Here is a 17,940-nt window from a genome sequence, read left to right on the forward strand (position 1 = left end):
AACATGGGCCCTGGCCTTCTTGGCCTGCCCAGCCCTGAATTCTTACCTTGACCCATCCATATTTAAAGCACTATCATAGAAAAAGGGTTAGATGTGTACTGCTTCACCCTGGAAAACTAGGAGCAAGGTGGGGAAATCATACACAGGAAGATTCCAGTTTCATAAAAGGAAAAATTGGAGCTATCTTTTAAGGGAAATGAGCTGTCTTGGTGAGTAGAGTTCACCATTACTGAAGAGAAGCTTCAGGTAGAGACTGGGTAACCCCTTCTCTGGGGGATGTTGTAGAGGAGATTCCTGGTCCTGATGGGTTTATATTTGATAGCTTCTAAGACCTCATTCAGCTCTGAAATTCATTGATTTTATTATTCTAGGTGGTGAAGTGGGCATTGGAGAAACTGGAGCTGAGCAAGTATGCAGATAAACCAGCAGGCACCTATAGTGGGGGCAATAAGAGGAAACTGTCCACAGCCATCGCCCTCATTGGTTACCCAGCCTTCATATTCTTGGTGAGTAGAGGGGAGGGCTGACTGGCCCAGAGAGCAAGAGCTAGACTCTCAGGCCCAGCTGGGACCCCCCAGGGACATTATCTCCTGGCTGGTTCCTCCACCATCATCTCCCTGATGAGGGCAGAGGGACCAGGATTCTTAAAGGAGGAAAGAACTGGGGAGGAAGGGAAGTAGTTGGAGGCTGGAAGATTGAACTTGGCCATGCTCCCAGGATGAGCCTACCACGGGTATGGACCCCAAAGCCCGACGCTTCTTATGGAACCTCATCTTGGACATCATCAAGACGGGGCGTTCAGTGGTACTGACATCGCACAGGTTAGTGACCATGCTCCCTGCATGCCCATTGCTAAACTGCTTGCAGAGGAGGAGACAGACCCTTCCAGTTAGCAACCTTAGAAGTCCAAGGGGGCTTGGAGCTGTTCTCCTTTCTAGCTCCTAATATTACCTTCTCGGCTAATTCTTCCATGTCCTCTTCTCTGCCAGCTCCTAGTGCTCCCATGTTCTCTTCCAAATTCTGGCATTCCCATGCCCTTTCTGCCAATTTTCAGTGTTCCTGGTGGCTTTCTCTATACCAGCTCCTGACATCCTTTTCTCTGCCAACTCCAAATGCCTACATGCCCTTTCTCTAATATCTCTCTCTTTTTTTTAAACTCTTACCTTCTGTCTTAGACTCAATACTGTGTATTGGTTCCAAGGCAGGAGAGTGGTAAGGGCTGGGCAATGGGGGTTAAGTGACTTGCCCAGGGTCACACGGCTAGGAAATGTCAGAGGCCAGATATGAACCCGTGATGTCCCATCTGTACATCTGATTCTCAGTTCACTGAGCCACCTGGCTTCTCCCCTCCCCCAATACCCATTTTTATGCTCCTCCTGGTTTTTCTAATGCTCTTTTCTGTCAGTGTCATATGCCTTTCCCTCTCCCATCCTGCAGTTCCCCTCTGCCATCTTAGTTTCTGGTATCCCAAATGCCTGTTTCTGTTCCATCTTCTTGTTCTGCCAGCCCCTCTGGTGCCCTTGATTCTCTCTTCCAGCTCTAATCCCCAATACTTTCCTCTCCTCCATTCCTTATTCCTTGGATCCCTCTTTACCAGATCCTCCTGCCCCTTTACTTTCTTCTCTGCCAGTTCCCAGTGTCTCATGACTTTTTTATATGCTAACTCCTGATGCTTTCCTTTCTGACAGTTTCTGGTGCTCTCAATTTCTTTCTTTCTGCCAATTCCCTGTGTTCTAAGTTGTCTTTGTCATCTTTATGTACCTCTGGGATCTCTTCTTGTCCATTTTCCAATAAGTATCCTACTTCCAGGTTCAAGTAACTCCATGCCATTTTACTTGCCATCCCTCATTGGCTTCTCTCCTCATTCCCTTCTTTATACTGGTCCCTGGTGCTCCTAGTTGGCCCCCTTAGTAGCTGAGTACCCCTCACCCCCTTGAGGATGCCTGGATCCCTTCCCCCATACCCAGTGCTGATGACTCTCCCCACAGCATGGAGGAGTGTGAGGCACTTTGTACACGACTGGCCATTATGGTGAATGGACGGCTGAGGTGCCTAGGCAGCATTCAGCACCTAAAGAACAGGTGAGGATAAGGAAGGGGCCTGGACAGATCTAGGGGAGGGCAAGGACAGGTGGATGTATAAAAATGGGTACAGGGGCAAGGACAGCCACAAACATAGGGGTGGGACACGGGAAGGCAGAGGGGCAAGGATTTGGGATGTGAAATGGGAAGGGATTGGGGCTGAAGTAGGGGTTGGGAATAGGAAGGGTCTCAGGAGGGGGAGGAGCAGAAACAATGATAGAGGCAGTATTGGGGGTGGGCAGTAGGAAGGGTCATGGTTGGCAGGGGTGGTCAGGGACAGGAGCCCATACTTTTATCCCTCCAGGTTTGGTGATGGCTACATGATTACAGTGAGAACCAAGAGCAGTCAAAGCGTGAAGGAGGTAGTGAGGTTCTTCAATCGAAACTTCCCCGAAGCTGTGCTCAAAGTGAGGGTCCGGGGGCAGCTCTGAGGTGGTCAGGGGATCCTCAAGAGGGTCAGGAGGGCTCAGAGGCAATTCACAGGGGTGATGGGAGGAATCAGGGGGCTTGAAGGTACTGGAAGGCATTTTTCAGAGTGCTGAGGAACAGAGAGGAACAGGGGCTTTGAGGGGATTCATAGGGATTGTGAGGGGGTTGAAGGGCTATGAGGGACTCAGAGGGATCTGAGGAGATTGAGGGAGTGAAGAAGAGCTCTTAGTAGATCTCTCAGAGCATTTGAAGAAAAAAGGGCCTAGGGCTATGTTTTAGAAGTTCTAAAGAGGAACAGGAAAATTCTTAGAGATCCTTTGAAGGGGACAGGTGGGGTTGGAAAGTGCTGGTTTGGGCACCCTCTGGCCATTAGTTGAGGGAGTACTTGGGGCACTGACCCTCTAATTTCTTCAACCCCCAGGAGCGACACCACACCAAAGTCCAGTATCAGCTGAAATCTGAGCATATCTCACTGGCCCAGGTATTCAGCAAGATGGAACAAGTGGTGGATGTGCTGGGCATTGAAGATTACTCAGTCAGCCAGACCACTCTGGACAATGTGAGTAGATTGAGAGCCAGACTTGGAGATGGGAGATCCTGGGTTCGAATCTGACCTCCCCTTCCTCTTCCTCCCAGCTCTTTATAGCCATAGAGCAAAATATAGATACCTGAAGCAGGAATTGGGGTAGAAGGTGGGGATTGGGCCACTGGTATTCATTGGTGCAGCATGTCCCATTTTGCTTTTCCTACCCAACCCAGGTATTTGTAAACTTTGCCAAAAAGCAAAGTGATAACTTGGAACCACAAGAGACAGAACCAGCTTGCGCCCTGCAGTCCCCCCTGGCTCGGCTGCTCAGTCTGCTCCGACCCCGGCCTGCACCCACAGAGCTCCGGGCCCTGGTAACAGATGAACCTGAGGACCTGGACACAGATGATGAGGGACTCATCAGTTTTGAGGAGGAGAGGGTGAGGCATGGGCCCTGGGTTGAGTGTGCCAAGGTTGGGATTCACTTTTCTAGAGGCACTCTAGCACCCCACCCCCCATCCCCAAAGCCTGGGACTCTAGTCTAGCAGTTAATATAGTAACTACTTTTTTAGGCATCTCCCTTTTCTCTTATGCTGTGATATAATCAATCTACTTAGAGAAAGAGATAGTGAGAGATAGACCCAGTAATAGAGATCAGCAGAGGAACAGGGACAGGGGCTAAAAGAGATCCAGAGTCATAAGTAAAGTCACAAGGGGGCAGCTGGGTAGTTCAGTGGATTGAGAGCCAGACCTAGAGATCGGAGGTCCTAGGTTCAAATCTGACCTTGGACACGTCCCAGCTGTGTGACCCTGGGCAAGTCACTTGACCCCCATTGCCTATCCTTACCAGTCTTCTGCCTTGGAGCCAAGGTACAGTATTGGCTCCAAGACGGAAGGTAAGGGTTTATTATTATTCTTATTTTTTTAAACCCTTAACTTCTGTGCATTGGCTCCTTGGTGGAATAGTGGTAAGGGTGGGCAATGGGGGTCAAGTGACTTGCCCAGGGTCACACAGCTGGGAAGTGTCTGAGGCCAGATTTGAACCTAGGACCTCCCATCTCTACGCCTGACTCTCAATCCACTGAGCTACCCAGCTGCCCCAGAAGGTAAGGGTTTAAAAAAAAAAAAAAAGTAAAGTCACAGTCAAAGATGTAGGTATTTGGACTAAAAGATCAAAGGAGATAGAGAAAGGAAATAAGAGCTAATAAGCTGACTCAGTGACATTTTGACAGAAAGAGAGAGGAGGAAGTCAGAAGGAAAGACCAAAACCCATGTTGGAAGCCTTTGACTATCTGAACCCTGTTATCTCTTCCTAACAGGCCCAGCTTTCCTTCAATACAGACACTCTCTGCTGAAGGGACTGTGGAGGCTGCAGCTCTCCATTCCTGGATGACCAACTGTCTGTCCCTTTACTCACTCAAACCTCCTTGGAGAAGCCCTATATTGCCTGGCCTGTTTTGGCTCCTGAGATTCGAGGCCAGACAGTACAGTTGGGAGGGAGGCCTTAGCACTGCCTACCTGCCCAGCTCCCCCACCCAGGAGGATTGGGAGAAGGGATTGGTGATGGATTGTGCACCTTGAATTCAGTGCCTCAAACTTGGAGCTAGTTTAAAGAGGGGTAGGGTTGGGGAGTGTGGATAGTGCCAAGAGCTGAGTATAAGAACCTACCCTAGCACCCTCAGTTTAGTGCTATTTCGGGGGACCTAGGGGAGCCTTGGTATGTGGGGAAAGGGCTTGAATCTGACAGTAAGGGTGACTCTTCACCCTTGGAGACCCCAGATTTATGGATGGGGAATCTGCTCCTAACTACATTATAGCCCAGATACCCCAGTCTGGAGTGTATACTACAAACCATACCCACTTTTCCCCCTTCTCTGGCCCGGCCATTGACCCTCCGGGACCAACCTTCCTGGTGATCCTCAGGATCTCCAACCAATGATTGTGCCAAAGGGACAGTCCTGCTGTGCCCCAGGGTGTGGGCTGGGCACTCATGTGGCTCTGCCTTAAAGTTGCAGCAGCTCTGGCCAGCTACTCTGCTCACTTCCCTGGACTCTGATATCCCCATCCCTGATCTTAGCCTGGCCCGCTTGGCTCTGCTTCTGATGGTCAGTGCCACCCATCTTGCCTATGGTTGGAATCCCCACTGGCACTGAAGGCCACAAAACGACTGGACTCTGACAGCCCAGGAAATATTGCCTGGGCTAAACACAAAGGCTTGAAAAACATGAAAGCTGTGTGGAGGAAAAGGGGCATGGATTTCTTCTGTGGTCTTAACCTCCCAGAATATGATCCTGATGGACCTATGTAGTACAACAGCTTCCTGGCTCATCAGGCATCTGGGTAGGGAGGGGTGATAGGGACCTCTCGGGGTCCTGGGCAGATAACTGCTTCCCCCCCAAAAAATTGGACTCTTCTACCCCCTGAATTTTAACAACACCTCCGCTAATGCCACCATTGCTGCCATGCCACCACCACCCAGAGGCTCCAATGCTGGACACCAAATGGGCTGCCTGCCAGCCTGCCCAGCCACCCTGGCCCAAGACATTGACTCTGGCCAAGGGTGAGCTGGGATGTTGGGTTTGTTGTTTTCTTTTTAACCTATTTATTTTGCAATAGGAAGAAGTACTTGTTGGCGGTGGGGAAGATGATGGGAAAGTGTGTGCATAGATGGTAGAATGGACACCTTGAGGAATTGAATACAACTTTAGGGAAAACAAAAGGAGGGGACCTCCCCCCCCCTTCCAAGATTGAAAGTAGTATTCCCTCCATCCTTCAGCTCCTATTCTCCATAGGGCCTCTTCACCCAGAAGCCCTGGAGGCTGTGGGCAAGGGAAGAGGCCGGAAAGACCTGGAGTCTAGAGAGCTTGAACCCTGCCTCTGAATGACCTCCATTCAACTTCTGTCACAGAAGGGGTGGAGTGGGGTGGGGAGAGGCTTGGTATTGCATGGACAGTGTCGGGGTGACTTGGGCCCCACTCATTCCTGAAAGCAAGCTGCCATGGCCACTCCCCAGCTGTTTGCCCATCCACTCCCCCCCCCCATCCCAACCCTTCGTCCTGTCTGAGGGCAGGTAGGGGACTGGGCCTGTATATAGTTGGGGAAGCAAACTGGGAAAGATGTTTGTTTTAAATAAAAAGGGAAAATATCAAACCAGCCAAAGCCTATGCTATTGATGTGTGTGTGGGAGTGGGAGTGGGAGCTGGAGAAATCAGTTTCGAATTCTGGGGAAGTTAAGAACACAGAATCCTTCTGGGTGTGGGAGGATGGATAACTGAAGGTAGAGGATGATAATCCCAAATCCAAGGGTTTATCGGACTTCCCTCTGCCCACCCCAGTGTGGGCATGCCAGGAATGTACCTGCCACACCTCAGAGGAGGGGCCCCACCTTGGCCTGGCCCTGGAAGAGTGGACAGCAGGGGAGAGGCAGCCTTTTGGAGAGGGTGTCTGGTTGGGGTGGGGGGCAGTGAGGGAAGCCTCAATGTCCTAGCCCTTTCCAGGAGCCATAATTGTCAGCTACCCTTCGGAAAGTTCAAATGTCAGGGGTGGGGGTGAGGGGGGTGTCTGAGAGCTGCCCCAACTCCTCTTTCCTCCATTCTCCCTGTCTCTGGCTCTAGAATTGGAATGGGGTCACCCGCTTATCTTTTCGAAAGCCCTGAGCCTTTTCGACTCTTGTACCTGCCACCTCTCCTACCCCAGGCCCCTCTTACAGTCAGTGCCATAGTCATCACCCACAAAGTCCCCACCCCGCAGCAGTGACACCGTCTTTGCAAGCTCCCCCCACCTCGGTCTTCTGGCCGCAGAATCTGTACCCCACCCCCACCCTTCCTCGCGGTCGCTCTCAGACTCCGTCCCCCACGGAGTCCCGCAGTTCCGCAATCCCAAGCACTCGGCTCCAGCCTCACACTCCTCCACTGAGTAGTAGCAGAGTTTCAGGGCCCTAGCCTTACCCAGGCTCTCCCTGGCACCCTGAGCGGCTCTCCCAGGCGGGGTGGGGTGGGGCGGAGCAACCCGGGAGCTTTAAAGAGCCCCAAACATAGTCTCCACCCAAGGCTGCTGCATCTATCCCGCCAGACGTCATGGCCGAGAATCCCAAACTCCAGCTGTTTGTCAAGGTGCGGGGGACCCGTCCCGGGGAGGAGGAGGGACAGTGGGAGGGGGAGCGACGCTCGACCGGTGCTTCTGCCCAGGAGACACTGGCCTGAGGGAGGCACGGCTGGATAGGGGGATGAGAGTTTTCCTGTCCCGGATGAGAAGCAGACAGAGCTGGGGGGCGGGGAGGGCTAGCAAAGGGGGAAAGCGTCGTGGGGGATCAAAAAACAGAAAAATGAATTCTTTGAGAGAACTTTAAGGCGGAGTAAGTAGGTCGAGGAAAGAGAATCTGGGCAGAGAAGACAGTGGAATTACTATCCACTCAGGACAAAGAGTTTGGGAGGGGTGACAGCTTCTCCCCAATCCCCCACCTCCATCTCCCTATACTCTCTCCCTCTTCCCGCTCTGCTGCCCCTTGTACCCCTCACCAAAGAAATCAAAGTGGACCCTGACAGGTAATGGAGTAATGGAAGGAGAGTCTCTAGGGAGTCCAGGCTGGTAGATAACCTTAGTCCCAGGACTGTGGGGCCCCAGGGCCTCTCTGTAGCCTGGAGAGACCTACAAATGACCACCTTTCATGTCCAAGGGTTCAAAAGTGGCTCTTCCAGGACATAGTCAGGATTTGGTAAGGATTAAGATGGTGGATGGGATAGAGGTGAAGGGGAACTGGGAGAAGGACCTGGGGAGCAGATATGTTGGGAACTGTTTCTTCCAAGGCCAGGACTAAAACCCAGTAGTATCAGCCTTTGGAAGACAGATACTTTGTCCTCCTTTCTGTTCTATACTTTCTGAGAAAAAAAAAATGAGTGATGAAAGATAAGAGAACTGATCTGTCTGCAGCTCTATTTCCACACACCAGCCCCTCGCCCTTTGTCCAGGACCTTGGTTCATACCCCATCCCAGTTCTCATTGCCTGCAAGGCATAATTATCCTTCTGACAGGGTAAGCAGGAGGATTATTGATGCCCCGTTTAGCAAGGTGCATTCCTGCTAGGCACCCCAACCAAGACTGTGGCCCCCACCAGAGGTAGGTGGAAGTAGTCTATAATGCTTGGCATAAAGAAAATGCCACAGGGATCTGCATCCACCTTGTCCCTAAGATAAGGGGATGATGTTACAGGTGATCCTAGAAAGTATCCACTATTCTTTGGATGTCTCTGGAGAAAAAACTCCAGGTCAGGGTAGACTTATTCTCTACCACAGAAGGCACTGCCAAGGGGGGGATGCGTGATCACCCCTCCTCAGCATCTGCCAAACAGCCTGTCTTGGCCTGGGGTTTGCTCCACTATGGGCAACAATGGGTGTACTTTTGCCATGATGTGCCACTGGCAGTGCCCAATGCCATGGGGTGAATCATTAAAAAAACAGTTTGGTCAGGAGTTGGGCTGGGCCCCACCCTGTGTAGCCTGTCTGCCTGGTGACACCAAGATGATGCCCAGAGGCCTGCATGTTGGGGAAGCAGCATGTGCCCATTTTCTTGGTGCCAATGTTGTGTTCCCCCTGGGGTGGGGCCCTCTCCCTGGCGCCATGGTAGCCCATGAGGGCACAGTGCCAGGCTCCAAGTAGCACTGGCTCTGTTATTCTCCCTACCCCTTAAGGACTCTTACCAATCCCCTTGAGAGAAGCCCCACCCAGCCCTGTTGACATTGAGAGGTTGCCTTCATCCCTGGCCCTCTTTTTTTTTTATTTTAATTTTAATTTTTAATTTTTTAAACCCTTAACTTCTATGTATTGGCTCCTAGGTGGAAGAGTGGTAAGGGTGGGCAATGGGGGTCAAGCGACTTGCCCAGGGTCACTTAGCTGGGAAGTGTCTGAGGCCGGATTTGAACCCAGGACCTCCTGTCTCTAGGCCTGACTCTCAATCCACTGAGCTACCCAGCTGCCCCCCTGGCCCTCTTTTAAAAGACTTGGGTGAGGGGCACTGCCCAGAGCTGGAAACACCCCACTTGATGACCAATGTTGGCCTGATTTCCTGTATTCTCTCAATAAACTGAATAGAACTCTTGCCATCCTTTTCCTCTCCCCCTAGGCCAGTGAAGATGGTGAGAGTGTAGGGAACTGCCCCTTCTGCCAGCGTCTCTTCATGATCCTGCTACTCAAAGGTGTCCCCTTCACTCTTACCACTGTGGACACCAAGAGGTAAGTATTGAGTGGCTTTCTGGAGCCTGGGGTGAGGAAAACTATACCTCCTCCTACCCTGCCCCAATAATCCATTTCTGCCTGGGGCTACCTATCCTGTACCCTGGTCCCCATCATGCTTACTTTCTCTGTGCCAAAGATTTGGCCCCTACTCCATTACAGGTCATTGGATGTGCTGAAGGACTTTGCCCCCGGCTCCCAGCTGCCCATTCTGCTGTATGATGGAGAAGCCAAGACAGATAACATCCAGATCGAAGAGTTCCTGGAGGAGACCCTGGGGCCACCCAAGTAAGAGGCAGAGTGCTGGGTATGAAGGCATAATCAGGAAGCAGGGCTAATGAGCGATGAAGCAGAGGTCAGAGAGTTTAGAGCTAGCTAGCCCACTCTTTTTTCCCTCAAACCCACTCTTCTTACAGTAGAATAAACCAAGGATCAGCAAGAAGGAACTTAGTCAAGGTCACATGGTGGTTAGTGGGAGAGCTTTATAGTGTGCTTTCTACTCAGTGTCCCATGGCTGATTCCCTCTCCTCCATCCAAGTCTACTCTTAGGGAAAGCTCTGATAATCTCTTTTTCTGAAACATGTTCTTTATCATGGACAGCTCTGAGTCACCCTCTAATCATTCCAAGGGAGTCTTGTCCTTTAATAAGGGACAAAGCCTTTAGTCCAGTGAGATAGCTTGGCTCCCCATGGAGCATCCCAATGGGGGGGGGCAGGTTGTCATAGGCATTGGCAGAAGGAGAAGGAGGTATGTTTTGGAGAGGTGATGGGAAAATTTCCCATATTCCCCCACGTTTGAATGACATTAAAAGAATTGTTTAGGGGGCAGCTGGGTGGCTCAGTGGATTGAAAGCCAGGCCTAGGTCCTAGGTTCAAATCTGTCCTCAGATACTTCCTAGTTTTGTAACCCTGGGCAAGTCACTTAACCCCCATTGCCTAGCCCTTTTCACTCTTCTGCCCTGGAACCAAATACATAGTATCTGTTCTAAGACAAGAAGGTAAGGGCTTAAAAAAAATGGAAAGAAAGAATTGTTTGTTGGATGAATCCAACTAGGACCAGGGGACTAAGAGCAATTTTTAGCTTCCCCAAGAATCTGTTTTTCTAGTTTTATTTTGTGGCAGAAAGAAGAGGCAGGGGAAGGGAATAAGCATTTATGTAGCACCTGCTGTATACCAGGCACTGTGTAATAGCATATAGGGAGGAGGGGAGTATATCTGAGATTTCATAATTGTGGGGGGGTAGTATTGATGGGAGAAAAGGAAGGAGAACTGACCCTCAAACAAGTGAGAGTGCCAATGGCCCCAGCGAAGAGTCCTGGAGTCTTCCCATTTACCTGGTCTCTTCCTATTTACCTGGTCTCTCTGCCTTCATCCTTCAGATACCCCAGCCTGGTTCCTCGATATAAGGAGTCTAACATGGCCGGTAATGATGTCTTCCACAAGTTTTCAGCATTCATCAAAAATACTTCTCCTTCTCAAGATGAAGGTAAATCTGGGGGCAGCTGGGTAGCTCAGTGGATTGAGAGCCAGGCCTAGAGACAGGAGGTCCTAGGTTCAAATCTGACCTTAGACACTTCCCAGCTGTGTGACCCTGGGCAAGTCACTTTTGACCCCCATTGCCTAAAAAAAAAAAAAAAAAAAAAAAAAGGGAAATCTTCAAGCTAAACAGATTATCTTCTGGTAGGGGAAAGGCTGTGCCCAGGTGGGTCCCAATATGTCTTGGGAGAAGGGAATGTGAGAGGGAGCCCAGTGCATTCATTCTACAAACATTTAAGTGCATACTGTGTATAGACTACTAGGCTAGGTGTAGAGAGTGATACAAAATTTAAATAAGACTTTGTCACTCCCTTCGCGGAGCAAGTCTGGGTACGAGGATAAGATGCTTGTATAAAATGTATTAGTGCACAATAAATGTATGAAAGAGGTACAAAAATGCATAAAAGAGATGAAATTCTGTGGGGTGCTTGTTATTCACTCAGGAAAAGCTTCTTCTTAGAGGAAGTAGTATTGAAGAGAAATGGGTAGCTAGGTGGCATGAAGAACAGCATGCTGGGCCTGGAGTCAGGAAGATTTATCTTCCTCCATTCAAATCCTGCCTCAGACACGTATGTGTGACCCTGGGCCAGTCTCAGTCCCTCATCTGTAAAATGAGTTGGAGAAAGAAATGGTAAATCACTCTAATATCTTTACCAAGAAAACCCCAAACAGGATCGTGAAGAGTCGGACTGAAAACTAAATGAACAACAACTTGAAGGATAGCCAAAATGGCTAAGGAAGGAAGAGTCTCTAGGCACAGAAACATTGAGCAAAGGCAGCGATGGGAAGGCGTCAGGCATTGAAGAGACAGAGTAGACCTGTTTGACAGGAGCATATTGTGTGGAGGTAAATAATGAGATAAGACAGGAAAGGTAGGCTCTTCCAGATTTTGGAAGGCCTTGAATGCCAGAAGAGACTGATCTTTGATTGGGAGGCAATTTAGTGACACTGAAGATGTCTGAACAGAGTGGTAACATGATCTGGTGTATGTTTGGTTCTAGCAGTACTGATGGGAGAATGGAAATAGGGTTGGAGAAGACAATAATGGAGACTATTGCATAGTTTGGGTGGGTGGTAATGGGGCAGAATGAGGAGCTTACCAAAAAAATGAATTAATTAAATTTAATTAAAATTTTAAAAAAAGAATGGGGAGCTTATATCCAAGGCCCCCACCTCCAATCCCTTGCTTGCGGTTCCAGCCTTTTATAGGCCCCTGCTTCGTGCCCTGGTGAAACTGGATCACTATCTGAACACACCCCTGGAGCATGAGCTGATCCGGGACCCGAAGCTCACACAGTCCAGGCGTCGCTTCTTAGATGGTGACCAACTCACCTTGGCAGATTGCAATCTCTTGCCCAAGTTGCACATCATCAATGTGAGTCGGGCAGGGAGGAGGCTTTCTGGAGAGATGGAGGTTGGAGTGGGAGGGAGGCAAGAGAAGAAGGGTTGGGTTGGAACCATGGCAAAGCCACAGAAAGGTGTTGGGGATTTTCACCCATTGGGCAAACTGAGTCAATGACTACCCTTCTCCACCTACTGCAGACCGTGTGCACCCATTATCGACAGGCACCCATCCCTGCTGAGCTCCGTGGGCTCCACAGATACCTGGAAAATGCACTGCAGGTGAAGGAGTTCAAGTACACCTGTCCACACAGCTCAGAGATCCTGGCTGCCTATGCGTCTGTGGCGAGGAGAGCTCACCCATCTGTGGGGCGAGCTCGCTGAGCTCTCGCCTCCCCTCTCCTCGTGGAATCTGTCCCATCTGGCCTTCCCCACCGCCCTGCTGCTCCTCCCTACACCTGCCTCTGGCACACGGACTTGCTCATTTGTCACCTCCCTCTGTGAGCACACAACACAACCCATTCCTCCTCCACCATTTTGTGCTTTTCTTCCCAATCTGGCTGAAGTCAGGGCTTCCAGGATTTCCTCTCTGATGGCTACTCCTGGACTGACCTTCCTCACTCCTAGTGGCCTTTGCACTGATGGGTTGGCTTAGACTGTTAATTTGCTTCGGAGGAGAATCCATAAACATAGTCTTTGGTCACATCTATGTGCAGGTGTGAGTCATTTTCCCCAGGGCAGGGGCTGTGAACAGACTGTGGTCCCCTGATTATAGCCTCCACCCCCATCCCTGACCTGACCCCAAATCAGCTCCTGTAGTCCTGGGGCCATTCCTAGACTCTCATGTTGACCTCTGGCTCTGCCTTCTACTCAGGCACCTCAGGAATGGCACACGCCCAATACCTGTTATCCCAGAACTAACACCCCATGGCACGGTGGAGCTTATGTAGGCTCCCTCCCAGACACAGGGGGAAATCAAGGCCCAGCCCCTTTGTAACTCTGCCCAGAGACTTGGGAGACCAGAAACGCAGCTCAAAACCAGTTGGGCTGGGCTGGGAACAGCAGAAAATCTCTAGGGAGGCAAGGTGACAGAGCAGGGCGCAGAGGCCACCTCCCTGAGCCGGGTGGGGAGAAGAGTAAGATTGTGAATGTTCTCAGCCAGCTTGACCACATTCCCTGGCTCCTCTCTCTCAATCCTATCAGCTAAGCCAGCTTCTGCTTCTGAATCCCCAGACCATTCTCACCTTCCCCTAGCCTGCCTCGGGCTTTTCTGGGGCTCTGGGATAGTAGACCCTACAGAGTATGTCTGTTTTGCTTTTTTGACCATGTCTGGCTATCCAGCCACATGGAATACATCTGTTCTGTGGCTAAAGTCCTCTCCAGGTTTGGGGAGAGATGAAGCTACCTTTGCAGACTCTTCAGCCTCAGGTTCATGGGGACTGGGCTACTAGACATGATCAGAAGAGTCTTAATTGCTGTGTGTATCCTGTCACTTCTACTGAAATCAGAACACAGGTTCAGCTTCTGGCTTGGACATTTAATAGTTTTGGGTTTGGTCACTTCAAAGCCTCTTCCAGACTCAGTTTACTCACTTGTAAAGATAACACTTCCACTACTTCTAAAACCAGGCTGTTGTGAGGAAAGCACATTGTAATTTTAAGGCAATATAGAAACATGAGCCATTAAATCCAAATTGTTTCTGTCTCCGTATTTGTGTATGGGAAACCGTAGACTGTACGCGTACTTATATGACTATCTATACATATATCTTCATGCCTCTCTCTAGCTGTGTGAATGTGTGTCTATATGGCTATCCAGCCATATGGAATACATCTGTTCTGTGGCTAAAGTCCTCTCCAGGTTTGGGGAGAGATGAGGCTACCTTTGCAGACTCTTCAGCCTCAGGTTTGTGGGTACTTCTATGGGATTCAGACCAGAGACAGACAGTTTGGCTAGGGGAGAGAAAGGGAAGGAAGATTTATTAAACCCACATTTATTATGTGCCAGGCATTGTGCTGAGCACTTTATGAATATTATCTCATTTGATATTTGTAATGGACAAACAAACATAGTGCTTGATCCCAGGGTGGGAGACCCTCATTGGTGATTCATCCTGGTCAAGCTAGGCCTGCCCCACCTCTCCCAGCCACCCCCCGAAACTGAGAGAGAGAGGAAGGAAGGGAGGGAGGGAGAGGGAGCTGCCTTCATAAAGCAGTTTGGCCTGGCTGGAGGTTTGAGCTGTGACATAATCTGTTGACATCTTTTGGCCCCCACACCCAGAGCAACCCTGTACCAGGGAACCAGACTTCTCCCTAAGTTGGAGGGTTGGGGAAGTCCTGGTCTAAGGGTCTCTGGGCTCATCCCTAGACTGAGATAAGTCTAAGGAAAGTCTGAATGTTACACACACTGACAATAAATATTTGTGGATTTATTTTGCTTTGCTCTAGGAGATCAGCTGATGTGGGAGCCAGCTATCAGACTTGATGAATCACTCACTCCTCTGGACAGGGCCAACTTGGCCCCTCCTCTTTTCCCTGTCCTGTAGGACTCAGAAACCTATTGGTTTCCCAGGAGCTTCCTGCTGCTCCTGAAGTCTTCATTCTCAGGGAGGCAGGAACCTCACACAGGACGCAACATGTCTTAGACAGCATCAAAGTCCACTCCACTGGCTGGCTTCTTACTGCAAGGACAGAAATGCAGGAGGGACAGTAAGGAAGCTGAGGGTGGGGTGGAAAAGGTCCCTAATCCAAGGAGAAGAAGAAGAGGATCTGAAATCCATGCCAGGGAGATAGATATGTCTTTGAGAAGGAGAGGGGCAGGGTAGGTGGTACCTCTTGAAGCCAGGATTGATAAGTGACTCTCCTGGCATCCATTTCCTCATCACAGGGCCTGGGACACTTCTTCGAGAATCTGGATCTAGGGAATGCAAAAGGGCTCCCTAAATTGACTCAATTCTCCAGTCCCTCCCACCATGAAGTTATATCCTTCAGTTCCCCCTCTCACATCCAAATTGGTTCCCCAAAGGAATCATCTGCCGCACATGAGATTTCCTGGGTTAAAACAGAGGCATAGAGGACCTCAACCTCTATTTGATTTTGCAAAGTAAATAGATTATAGGCAGAAACTAAGACCAGAGAGGGTCAGAGATTCACTTGGGGGCACAGTGAATCAGTCCTGCCCATATCTTTCACCTCTTCTCAGGGTAAGGAGAAACTGTTTCCTACCTGGCAAAAACAGCTGCTGCCCACCTGTCTGGGGTTTCTTTCTGGGACTGGGGCTCTCATCCTTCAAAGCTGAAAAAAGAAATGAGTGCAAGGTTGGGGTCCCACAGGAAACTTTGTGTTCTAGGATGACTGAAGCTTTTGCTGCCATCACTCATTCTAGACTATAGGTCTACTATATACCCTTAGAAGCTTCACAGAATCAGAATGAGATAGAAATGACTTTGGAGATTATCCTGCCTCTCTGCGATATTCCTGATGGGTGGCTATCCAGTCTCCACCTCTTGAGATCTCCAGTGATAGTCTCCTACCTCTTAATGCAACCCATTTCACTTTGAAACAGCTCTTATTTCAGGAAATTTCTCCTTACATGAAGCTTAAATCTTGATCCATTGCTCCTAGATTTGACCTCTAGGGTCAATGAATAGAACAAATTCTCACATAGGGCCACCCTATCAATGCTTAGAGCAGCAAGGCCCAGGGCTGATGCTAACTCCTTGGCCAGAGCTGGACCCAGGCCCTGTCCCTTTCCTTGGAGAGAGCACTAGGGACCTGATATTTATTGACTGTATGCCAGGGACATCAGGTTCACTGTACCTGCCAGCTGCTTCTCCAATCTGCATACTTGCTCTGCCAATCCCAGCATCAAAGCCTGGAGTTGTGGGGCTGCTTCAAGGCAGGGCACCTTAGAAAGCTCAAAGGTCAGAGTTTCTGTTCCCCTGGTGATAGTCAGGTAAGCACTGCTATCATCCTTCAACGTCAAAGATAAAGTGTGCTGGTCACTGGCAACCCTGTGGATTGGGAGGGGGGAGGGTTTAGTGGTGTTTATTAGGCAGCAGGGACCCCTGCTTTATCTCCCCAAAGACAGGGCTCACCTGAACCACACTGAATAGTCCTCAGCCCCATCCAGGCCGTGCTGGGTTTTCTGTAGGATAAAATGAGGCTTGGTTAACCACATCTGGGTACCCTTAGGACCACTGCCCAAACCTGACAAAGGTGGGGGGGGGTATCCAAGAGCCAAAGAGGTCAGGTTATGATATTGGGGGGGCGTGGATAGTATGTAGAATGGAGACATTAGTGGAGCCCCCAGTTTAGTGTGGCGTCGGGGCGGAAGGCCAGGGTATGGAAATGGAGCGGGAGAGATCTAATTTATTGTGATGGTATCCTGCAAGGGGCAGAAGGTAAGACACGGATCAGAGCACCCACATGTTTCTCCAGACTCTCCGGGGTAAAGCTGGTGTTCCAGAGCTCCAGAGCATCAGTCACACTGGAGAAGAGAAAGGGGGGGGTCAAGATTAAGTCATCTGTACCCCAAAACTGATCCCACTTTAGTGAGGGACCCTTCTCGCCACCAATCACGCATCCCGGGCCACAGGCAGGACCGAGGGTGGGAACAAGGAGCCTGGAACCGCGATCGATTGCGCAGGCGCGAGCTGCGGAAGGCGGAGCGCTAGGAAGACTTGCTGCCTAGCCGGCGCCGGCCCTCCCGCCCATCCTCCGGCCGGTCCCAGCGCGTGCCCCACCTACACTCACTAAAGGTTGAAAGCGCGGGTCTCGGCAGTTTCCGGGTCCTGCCCCAGCCCCGTAGGGCCCTCCCAGGAGCACACATAACGGGGCAGCCCCTGGCCGGAACTCGCAGGCACAATGCACAAGGAGGCCAGAGCCGGGACTCGCTGCATCTCAGGAGCAGGAAGTGGGGCGCCCGAGTCTCTGGAGTTCAGGCCTGGGCTAGGGCCCTGCCGTGAGAGTCCCAGCCCCGGAAACGGGCGGAGCTCCCGGGCGTCTTGCACCTGGAGATGGCCTCAGCACTTTACACGCTCGAGTAAACGTTACTTGTGTTTTTTTAAATAAAACGTTATTAACATTTTTTTGACATCACTTTTCTCCCTCGACGGCAAGTCCTTATAACAGGAAAAAGAGGGGAAAAAAAGTTGTCAAAGTCAGGTTACCCATAGTCCTCTCCCACTTACAGCCGATCTTATTTATTTTATTGCGATTTTCTTGTCAGTTACAAATCTCGCCTCCTGTCTCTCCTGCCCTACCCACTGAGAAAGCAAGAAAAACAAAACGGTTACAAATATGCAGAATGTAGAAAACGAAATGCCGGCATCAGCCATAATGTATCTTTTTTTAAAACGTTGGACAAAACTGGTTTCATAACTTGAAAAAAAATAACAAAACTCCAGATTTCAAGCATGAGAATTTTAAGACTCCGTAACCCTGTTGTGTTACTCCTTTCCCTAAAGTTGTGAAGCAGGCCAGCCTTCCCTCCCCTCCCCTCCCCTCAGATTTAGTCTCTGTGCTCTTTGGGGGTAATTAGTGACTTCACAGTGCTATGCCTGGGTCCAAGTTGAACCACCCTCTGCCCCTTAGGATCTGACATTTTCCTAGGGTTGTGAGGGAGGAGGGGCATATAATAAATAGGGGGGTGGAAGATCTAGAAAATTAACCAAGAAGCACTTATCACGTCCCTACTATGTACTTGGCACTGGAGACAAAAATACAATAAGTGAAATTATTCCATCTCACATGGAACTTACATAAAGTCCTTTCAGAGTATTTGATGAGGGGGCTTTTAAC

At 50.1% G+C, this 17,940-nt stretch overlaps 3 protein-coding genes across 3 annotated transcripts in view; 2 read left to right on the forward strand and 1 right to left on the reverse strand.

Annotated features, from left to right (window-relative positions):
* ABCA2 (ATP binding cassette subfamily A member 2) overlaps positions 1-6,189 on the forward strand; it is a 75,925-nt gene extending 69,736 nt beyond the window's left edge. The window contains exons 43-49 of the mRNA XM_044663929.1: positions 372-506; positions 718-821; positions 1,989-2,081; positions 2,386-2,488; positions 2,932-3,069; positions 3,270-3,476; positions 4,356-6,189. Of these exons, the coding sequence (XP_044519864.1) occupies positions 372-506; positions 718-821; positions 1,989-2,081; positions 2,386-2,488; positions 2,932-3,069; positions 3,270-3,476; positions 4,356-4,391 (816 nt within the window). The 3' untranslated portion in view covers positions 4,392-6,189. The remainder of the gene's footprint in view (positions 1-371; positions 507-717; positions 822-1,988; positions 2,082-2,385; positions 2,489-2,931; positions 3,070-3,269; positions 3,477-4,355) is intronic.
* A 776-nt stretch (positions 6,190-6,965) lies between these two features.
* On the forward strand, positions 6,966-13,849 carry CLIC3 (chloride intracellular channel 3). Its single transcript, XM_044661226.1, has 6 exons — positions 6,966-7,148; positions 9,154-9,263; positions 9,426-9,551; positions 10,642-10,748; positions 11,998-12,173; positions 12,341-13,849. Exons 1-6 carry the CDS (start codon positions 7,113-7,115, stop codon positions 12,521-12,523), a joined length of 738 nt encoding a protein of 245 aa, XP_044517161.1. The 5' UTR covers positions 6,966-7,112; the 3' UTR covers positions 12,524-13,849.
* Positions 13,850-14,120: 271 nt separating this feature from the next.
* Positions 14,121-17,073, reverse strand: PAXX (PAXX non-homologous end joining factor). Its single transcript, XM_044661227.1, has 7 exons — positions 16,894-17,073; positions 16,567-16,627; positions 16,236-16,285; positions 15,958-16,151; positions 15,364-15,432; positions 14,971-15,055; positions 14,121-14,819 (listed from the first exon to the last, which is right to left on the reverse strand). Exons 1-7 carry the CDS (start codon positions 17,037-17,039, stop codon positions 14,780-14,782), a joined length of 645 nt encoding a protein of 214 aa, XP_044517162.1. The 5' UTR covers positions 17,040-17,073; the 3' UTR covers positions 14,121-14,779.
* Positions 17,074-17,940: the final 867 nt, after the last annotated feature.

The sequence above is a fragment of the Gracilinanus agilis genome, chromosome 2, assembly GCF_016433145.1.
Source record: "Gracilinanus agilis isolate LMUSP501 chromosome 2, AgileGrace, whole genome shotgun sequence".
Lineage (NCBI taxonomy): Eukaryota > Metazoa > Chordata > Mammalia > Didelphimorphia > Didelphidae > Gracilinanus > Gracilinanus agilis.